At 36.9% G+C, this 8,798-nt stretch overlaps 2 protein-coding genes across 3 annotated transcripts; one reads left to right on the top strand and one right to left on the bottom strand.

The window, feature by feature from the left end:
• Window positions 1-350: 350 nt before the first annotated feature.
• Window positions 351-2,029, top strand: LOC113289011 (NEP1-interacting protein 1-like). The gene is made up of 4 exons (XM_026538169.1): window positions 351-850; window positions 941-1,203; window positions 1,299-1,466; window positions 1,644-2,029. Exons 1-4 carry the CDS (start codon window positions 682-684, stop codon window positions 1,764-1,766), a joined length of 723 nt encoding a protein of 240 aa, XP_026393954.1. The 5' UTR covers window positions 351-681; the 3' UTR covers window positions 1,767-2,029.
• Window positions 2,030-2,594: 565 nt separating this feature from the next.
• On the bottom strand, window positions 2,595-7,985 carry LOC113289010 (V-type proton ATPase subunit B2-like). 2 transcript variants are annotated; one of them, XM_026538167.1, is made up of 15 exons: window positions 7,829-7,985; window positions 7,113-7,168; window positions 6,729-6,784; window positions 6,514-6,612; window positions 6,339-6,398; window positions 5,874-5,985; window positions 5,571-5,779; window positions 5,152-5,280; window positions 4,846-4,983; window positions 4,124-4,274; window positions 3,954-4,036; window positions 3,654-3,701; window positions 3,489-3,542; window positions 3,318-3,401; window positions 2,595-3,207 (listed from the first exon to the last, which is right to left on the bottom strand). In XM_026538167.1, the coding sequence occupies exons 2-15, from the start codon at window positions 7,159-7,161 to the stop codon at window positions 3,022-3,024; spliced, it is 1,458 nt and encodes a 485-aa protein (XP_026393952.1). In that variant the 5' UTR covers window positions 7,162-7,168; window positions 7,829-7,985; the 3' UTR covers window positions 2,595-3,021. The 2 variants fall into 2 exon arrangements, with proteins under 2 accessions (XP_026393952.1, XP_026393953.1); XM_026538168.1 differs by lacking the exon at window positions 7,829-7,985 and adding an exon at window positions 7,572-7,707.
• Between the last annotated feature and the right edge of the window lie 813 nt (window positions 7,986-8,798).

Genomic DNA, 8,798 nt, shown 5'->3' with positions numbered 1-8,798 from the left:
ACATATCCATCGATGTTGTTAATATTTGCACACCCCACCACACGTTACAAAAGTTAGAACCAGTCTCTCAAAACTCAAAAAAATGTCTTGATAGATATTTGTTGGTAAACCTTCCACGTATAGTGATTGATTTGGATTAAATTGGCTCCACACCTTTAATGATTATGAGAAGTGCATCAAAACCGGACACATTTTAGTAGCCACCACTCTAATTCTTTTACAAGTTGTATGCATTCTAATAATTATCAAGCGTTATTATTAATTGTTGGCTCCTCAAAATTCAAACATTTTATCTCGTAAAGACGGGTGGATGGTGGACGTTATTCTTGTTGAATCATGAACTTGGAAGAAAGAAAGAAAAAAAAAAGTTAACTTAGAAAAAGAAGTTTCTTTCTTTGATCCAGGATTCCTTAATAGTCACTGGTGTTGATCAGACATTTAGAAAGAGAAAGTGAGTTTTTTTGAATTAGAGACGAAGCTAAAGAAGCAACAAGCATTAAATGTGATGAGATTTTTCATGTGTGGGGTTCGTTTTCCTTCCTTGCTTCTCTTAACGACTAAGTATCTTATTCTTCTTCTTTATAAGCAGTTCAGGGTTCATTTGACACACCATACTACTCAAGATTCATTTGATCATTCCCAATTTTGATTGTTTTCATTTTCTTTAAAGTAAAACCCAAAATGGATTTCTTCACCTACTACCTTTCTTCTTCTCATTCTTCTTCATCATCTTCATCTTCTATACCTTTTGGGGTTTGGGTAGACAGAGTTGTAAACATTTGCAGTTCTATGGTTTCTACTGCTCTAGGAAACCTTTTTTCAGCGATATTCATCTTCTTCTTTGCAGTGGGTTAGTCTCTTTTTCTTGATTCTTATGTTTTGTGTTCCTGTTTTAACAAAATTTGTTATGGACTAATGCTGAATTCTTGGTTATGTGCAGTGGGTTCTCTTCTAGGAGCGGTGACCGGAGCTTTAATAGGGCAAGAAACAGAAAGTGGTTTGTTTAGAGGAGCTGCAATTGGAGCTATATCCGGTGCAGTTTTCTCGATTGATGTCTTTGAATCATCTCTTGTTATTTGGCACTCTGACGAAACTGGAATCGGGTGTCTACTCTATTTGGTTGATGTGATCGGAAGCCTATTGAGTGGAAAATTAGTTCGGGAACAAATGGGACCTGCAATGCTAAGTGCAGTAACGAGTCAGGTACTACTTGAGCAACTTATTGGATTAGACCTATAATGTTTTGAATCACCGAATAGAGAGTGTTTTTATTGTGTAAATTGGGTATTTGTTATCAGATGAGCTCAACTGAAACAACCTTTGAAGAAGTCTTAGACATTTTTGAGACTGGTGGTGTCAAAGGGTTAACTGGTGATTTAGTTGCCAAGATTCCGAAAATTGAAATCACACGGAAGAACAATGTGGATGCCTCAGGAGACTGCATTTGTTGCTCTGTATGCATTCAGGTCCTTAATTCTCTCCCTCTCCCCCTTTCAATATGTAGAAATTTTAGAATGCAGCAAGTTTTGCTGAAGATATTCTGCGCAATACGCATGGCATTCTGCTCAATAGAACTACTTATGTATAGAGTAGAATTCTGTATCAAGAAATTTACACCGACATTTTTATTTTTATTTTTTCAGGATCTCCAACCGGGAGAAACAGTTCGGAGATTGCCTCACTGTAACCACATGTTTCATCTGTCTTGTATCGATAAGTGGCTCATCAAACATGGTTCATGTCCATTATGCAGAAGAGATTTGTAGAAGTTTATCCCTTGAGAGTTCCATTTTTTTGGTCGATTTACTACTCTTCTAAATTATGCGTATTGAGAAGATATTTTTTTGTTTTTGGATCGACGCGTCTTGAGGAAGTTCCTCTTCACTCATTGTCGTTGACATTCTAATTTTTCTCTCTACCCTACCTTACTATCTGTACATACAGCGTCATACAAGATCATGTTGATCTACTTGTACCATACAACGATATTATGTATAAAGGATTTTGAGCTCATGGGTTGGTTTGGCCATTTTCTTTGTTTCCCATTCACCTGTATTCTCAACCTCGAGCTAAAATTCAAAGTTGGTAAGCCTGGCGAACTCAATCTTACCTACTACCTCTAGCCTGAATTTCTAGTTAGAAGACAGTAGGTAGAAGAGCACCTGCGCAACATTTACCATAGTTCACATCAATGTTTACTTTCACATTTTGAAAATTTCCTTTGGACGGTGGTTCAAATTTCAAATCCTTGCAGACCACAAATCTGTTTTCTTTAAATCGTTTCTCAAAGCAACCACCAAATTTGGGATCAGGCACAATTTTAGAATATGAGAAGCTACAATAAATGTGAAGTTAGAAATCTGGCCCTTTGTAGAATACTAGGTCTTCTAGCTTGAAACAGCTTAACTACCAGGTCCTATATTCTTGATGGGTCTCAAGATATGGGCATCAAACAAGGGACCAGCTAAGGTCTGGAATATAATACGCCAAGAACATACGAGGAATTAAGTGGCCAACTCTAATCAAGAGATGGTGACTCACAATACACTCAAAAGTAGGCTAATTGAGAATGCAGCTGCCAAATTTCAACCAAGTTACAGAAACTGGAAGCACCCCTCATAAATATATAGCAACCAACTCGTACCAATACATGTCATATGTATACGGAACTAAACAAGAATCACATACAGTAAGGGCACATATAACATATATGCCCCTTTTTGTTCCTTTTTCAGAATGTATGAGCCGTACCCAGACCCCTGGGTAACACAGATAAATAAGTACAGAGATATTACAAAAAAGCGCACCGCCGAAATAATGATTGTTGTTAAGAAAATCTAGAATAACAAATATAATTTAGGACTTGAACAGGGTACACCCTCTTTATTCGTCCAGGAGACTGGTGAGCTACTGTTTCCCGTTGAGGCAAAAGGAACCAAAAGAAAACCACGTGGAGCTCAAACTGATGCTACTTACAGTACAGAAGAGTAGAGGCATTCACAGCCTTTCTTTGCATAGATCTCAGTTAGATGCTTCACGACTGTAGTATGCATCCAAGGTCTTTGCTGGTATACGGTGAAGGAGTTCACGAGGGAAGATACGAAGAAGTGTCCATGCCAAATCAAGAGACTGGAAAATGTTTCTGGTGTCATAGGCTCCTTGTGCCACAAATTTCCTCTCAAATTTGTCTAGGAACTCAAGATACAGCTGTTCATAAAAATAAATGTTAACATTAGCAATGTTCAATAATGTATAACAGAAAATTTTAAAACAGAAGTGCTGAATATCCAGAGAGGTTAAGAGGGTATGAGTCGAACCAAGTCCTCTGATGAAAGTGCTTCTTCTCCAACCACAGCTTTCATTGCCTGGACATCCTTTCCAATAGCATAATTTGCATATAACTGTTTAAATAATCAACAGCATCAGTCAAGCTGAATGTGTATGTTTAAATTAAGGTGACCTGGCATTTGCTTTTTCGAGTAACTGACCTGGTTAGACACATCAGAATGGTCTCGACGAGTCATACCCTCTCCAATAGCACTCTGCAAGGATAAAAAGTAGTATAGTTAATCTCCCCCCCCCCCCCCCCCTAATATTTATTTCCTGAGAGGCCCCCAAGCTCAAGTAAAACTTAAGAAGTTGAAATAAACTACCTTCATCAATCGTGAGAGTGATGGGAGAACATTGATTGGTGGGTAAATCTGTAGAACAAAACGATAAGACAATGTTCAGTGAAGAAAGTAAATATCCTTAAAATGGCATGTGCGAAAATAGTGCCAAATAATACTTATACAATCGGACGGTTGTTTAATGGAACTCGAACTAACTTGTACAGTTACATTTCCGACACTGCTATGTAATTCTCTTTGCAACACCCTCCATTCCAAATTGTTCTTTATACATCACTCCCAACTATAATACTAATATAAGAAATCCCAAATGTACTACTTCACCTGTCGATTGTGGAGCTGTCTATCAATATAAATCTGCCCCTCTGTAATGTAACCCGTAAGATCCGGTGTGGGGTGAGTAATATCTGGTGAATACAAAAAAAAAGGAACTGGTCAACAACAATGCATGGTTAGAGAGGTAGAGTAAACAAGAAATTATGTCGTGACAGTACCATCGTTTGGCATAGTTAAAATGGGGATTTGAGTGATGGATCCCTTTCTTCCTTCAATACGTCCAGCACGCTCATAGATTGTCGCCAGATCAGTATACATATACCCAGGATAACCACGTCTTCCAGGCACTTCTTCACGAGCAGCAGATACCTGCACCATGATGTAAACTTATCATATTCATAGACATAGAATGTTATTTGGATAAGATTAGTTTGAATGGTACTATACGAGGATACTTGAGAACTTGATAATAACCAAAAAAGTTAAAGTCCCCCAAGACTTGTGTCCTTCACATGTTATACATTGAAACAGGTGCCCCAATTACAAACATCTTTTATAAATGCCAATTCTAGGAGAAAAGGAAGTATGATGTCCGTTTAATTTTATATACAGATGAATACACTACCTACTCTTGTTTGAATACCTAGCAGTATGCCTCAGACTAGAGACTAACTGGTGCAACCTTGATACTATGCACAATAACATAGCTGCACCAACTCAATTTCGGAGGAGAAGATTAAAGAAGAATCTCGTCGTGACATTTTATCTGCAATTCATGGGTGTCACACTACGGGAATTTACTTTCTCGTGGGGGTTTATCATTCAATACGAATTATAATCCTCCATCCATTTGTATGCTACAAGTACTAGGAGTTTCTCGTTTTCTCATTCTCTTCAGCGAGACCCAACTGAATAATAAAAGAACAGAGCAGCTCATTACCTCACGAAGAGCATCTGCATAAGAACTCATATCTGTTAGGATAACCAGAACATGCTTCCCGCACTCATAAGCCAAGTATTCAGCTGTGGTGAGAGCAATTCGAGGGGTAATAATACGCTCAATGGTTGGGTCATTTGCCTGCACAAGAAAAGAAAAAAAGGCAACTGCTTTGTTAACAAGTTAACTCCATATAAAAAAAAAATTAAAAAAAGAAGAGAAGATAGAACACATACTAACTAATAACTTCAATTTACTGAGTACTAAATAGAAACATTTATACCACGATAATACCATGTTAACACATACCAAGTTTAAGAAAAGGGTAACTCTCTCCATCGATCCATTTTCCTCAAAATCACGTTTGAAGAATTGTGCTGTTTCCATGTTCACTCCCATAGCTGCAAACACGATGGCAAAATTGTCTTCTTCCGCGTCCTGTGAATTCAAATTTTAAGTAGAAAGATCACCCATAAGATACTAGATCCCGTTAAAAGAATGAATGCAGAAAAAAAAAACTAGAAAGCTTATAAACAGATTTTGATATTTGATATTTGGAGCAACAAAACTTGACAGCAGCGTTATATCTTATGATTCACTTTTAACTAATGAACTAATATTTGCATGTTGACATGAAAGTACCACATGTCATTTTGAACGATGTTAGTGAATCATATATTCAACACCTCTTATAGTTATGGTTATAACTTTCAGTAACAAGCAACTACCTCCAGAAGGTTTTCTTTTTTCTCTAATCGTTTCACAAGACCAGCTTGACGACAAATCTGTGCAGCAATTTCATTATGAGGAAGACCGGCAGCAGAAAACAGAGGTATCTTCTGCCCTCGAGCAATGGAATTCATGACATCAATTGTTGATATTCCAGTCTGGATCATTTCCTCTGGATAGGTTCGTTCACTTGGGTTAATGGAACTCCCTGAAAAAGGAAGATAGACATTCACAAAAATTATAGATGCACTGTTGTTTCACGATCTGAATGTAAATAATTCAGCATTCCTCTAATGACTCACCAGAAATATCCAGGTAAGCCTCGGGGAGAATAGGGGGTCCATTATCAATGGGTTTCCCGGATCCATTAAAAATCCGTCCAAGCATATCAAGAGAGACAGGAGTTTTAAGAACCTAAAAAAGAAATTTTGTTAAAGAGAAAGTGAAAACCAACCGCATAGCTCCCATTTCCTTTTAAGCTTTCACGGCAAAGCCACGGAGATATAATTTCATAAAATAATACATCAGCGCTAGAGGAAACTAAAGAAAACAAGGAACACGAAATAAGTATATGCATTTAAACATTCAACTGTGCATCTGAGCCCATGTCGCTACTTAAAAGGCATCATTGGTATGCTACTTTTAATGTTTATAGCTACTCTGTGGTCTGTGCAATCTTTACACAAAAGAAAGCAACGACGAAGCTGTAGAGTGCGAAAATCACAAGAAATCCACACATGTAAAGACCAAAAAAATCAGTAACTCACTTCTCCTGTGAATTGCACAGTTGTGTACTTGTTGTCAATTCCTGATGTTCCCTCGAACACCTGGCCAAAAAGATACGTAAAATCTACAATCAGAAACATGTCTAAGTTAAAAATTCAAAGCCCCGTTAACACGGGACCATTATGAGATGGTGGAAAAAGCATGATTTAGGATAACCTGCACAACAGCTTTCTCCCCATCAACTTCTAGAACTTGACCACGTCTGGTTGTACCATCTCCCAAACGGATATTAACAATTTCCTGATATTTAGGACCCTGAAAAAGAAAAGAAAAAATGGTATAAGATCACTTGCATAACCTACATTAAAATAGCACCCAATGTAGAAAAATTGCATAACCATCAAAATAGGCAAAGAAGAGAGATAACCTACCTTAACTTTCTCTAAGATAACAAGTGGTCCTGCTACTCCAGAGACAGTTCTATACTCTGCAATAATTATAAAGAGGAAAAAAATTCAATATGCTGATCAAAGTACACCAACATGAACGAACATCAGTATGTTTCAACCAGTTACATACATAATTATAGATGTAATAAACTTCCAACTACAGTAACAGTATGAATCCTTCTCTCTTATAATTAAAAAAAAAAAAAATTCCCCTCTTTTCCTATTGTTGAGGACAATAACAAAATTGACTTGCCAATGGATCAATAACTAGGGAGCTCAGGTGTGTAAACTTGAGAAATGCAATATGTGTGTCCTAGTTTCCAACAATCCAAATTCACAAAAAATCTAACATGAGAGTCAGCTTACCCATTCCGATCTCTAGTGAACCCTCCTCCATGTCGATTGGAGCAACCATCTTCAAGCTATATCCAAAACATTCAAACAGTCAATAATCATAACAGGAAGTAATAAAAGTAGATAAAAATTTTGATCGATTATAATCTGACTGATACATTCCTATTAACCAACTCAACAGCAAAAGGAGCCTGAAAACAATTTTATGTTCTAAGCTGATATACGAATTGATATGCGAACCAATCAATACTAATATACTATTAAACCCTAGGATGGTTCAAAATTCACTTCAATAGTCAAGATCATTATACTGGCTGATTCAAAAGAATCCTATCCTACAAATCAATATAGGCAAAACTGATTAAATTTCAAATGTGAACATCATTAACAAGTTTTCAACTAAGTTCAACAGAAAAACCAACATCTTAACCAAAAACCTTGATCTACTGCTACTGAAAAGAACAAGTTTACCTCACAATTTCAACTAAAACTCAATCAGATTTTCGCGTTCAAAATATTATTTAACATAAATTGATCAAATTCTTCAATATTCAATCCAAACAACGATTACCAAACTTGGAATTGTATCTAATTTGGTCCCTAATGTTAATCAGATTCAATTTCCACGAAGAATATCTAGAATAGAATCGAAAATTGTAGGCATTCAGATAGAAGGAGATATTGAACGAAACAAAATGAGATGAGATCTTATGAAGCGAAAAACTTACTGTGGATCCGATATAGAGAGAGATCTGATCTGAAATTCTGATTTGATAGATATGAGGAAAATAAACGGAGAGAGAAAGAAATAAAAAATGGCGGTCTTATATAAATATCTAATTGGTATGATGAGTAAGAAAATAAATGTTACAGAGAAGAGAGAGAATCCGAAGGGAAGAAAGAGCTGATGAAAGGTAACTAAAATCGAGTCGCAAATGTTAATATGCGCGTGATGCGTAGCATATGCCTAACAAACAACGTGTAACACGCACAGTAGAGCAATCCCGAACATCCCACAAAGCTGAGAAAGGGCGACTCCGACAGTGCAAAAATCCATAATACAATTTTGTTAGATAAAAGATTTTTAAAAAAAGTTGCACAACGGGGTCTGGGGGGCGCCAACCTCCTAAAATATGGTTTGCGTGGCATCATGGGTGGGTGTCTATTGATGGCATCTGTTTGGGAATTGAGCATCCATCTCCGGTGGATGTGAATCAGAGTAGTTGATGATTGATACTTAACAAATGACAACAAGGTTTTTTTTTTTTTTTTAAATAAGGCATTGTATAGAAACTAAGACTCTGAAAGAGTCAAGATTACAAAAGAAGTAGAGCCATCTAATATGGGACTTGAGGAGCTTCCAATATTAGATTTATCTATTAAGAGTTGTTTCCTTTACATTTTCTGCAAATTTTGCTATGTTATCTGTCACTTGATTTCCTAGTCTAGGAACAAAGACAAAACCCAAAAAAGTTGTGACAAAGATGAGCTAATCTGTGAGCTTCCCGCATATACGCTTTTGCTTTCCAAGAGATATCAGCTTTCTGGCCATTTATGTAGTTAAAGATATTTTCATAGTCTCCCTCAATGCTAAAATTCCTGATCTGCTCTTCTTTGGCCCAAGTAGCTGTTTGTCAGACTCATATATCTTCTGCTTCTTGTGGGTTGATACCTGCTGCAGTTCCTGCCTTTCCTCCT

This window comes from Papaver somniferum, chromosome 6, assembly GCF_003573695.1.
Source record: "Papaver somniferum cultivar HN1 chromosome 6, ASM357369v1, whole genome shotgun sequence".
Taxonomy (NCBI): domain Eukaryota; kingdom Viridiplantae; phylum Streptophyta; class Magnoliopsida; order Ranunculales; family Papaveraceae; genus Papaver; species Papaver somniferum.
This window is presented reverse-complemented; position numbering and strand designations above follow the sequence as displayed.

Excerpts from the sequence above, each read along its gene's own strand:
- LOC113289010 (XM_026538167.1), bottom strand. The coding sequence starts at position 7,161 with ATGGTTGCTCCAATCGACATGGAGGAGGGTTCACTAGAGATCGGAATG. Across the intron at positions 6,785-7,112 it reads TTCACTAGAGATCGGAATGG|AGTATAGAACTGTCTCTGGA; the intron begins GTAAGCTGACTC and ends TAATTATTGCAG. Across the intron at positions 4,275-4,845 it reads ATGCAGATGCTCTTCGTGAG|GTATCTGCTGCTCGTGAAGA; the intron begins GTAATGAGCTGC and ends ATCATGGTGCAG.
- LOC113289011 (XM_026538169.1), top strand. The coding sequence starts at position 682 with ATGGATTTCTTCACCTACTACCTTTCTTCTTCTCATTCTTCTTCATCA. Across the intron at positions 851-940 it reads CATCTTCTTCTTTGCAGTGG|TGGGTTCTCTTCTAGGAGCG; the intron begins GTTAGTCTCTTT and ends GGTTATGTGCAG. Across the intron at positions 1,204-1,298 it reads TAAGTGCAGTAACGAGTCAG|ATGAGCTCAACTGAAACAAC; the intron begins GTACTACTTGAG and ends ATTTGTTATCAG.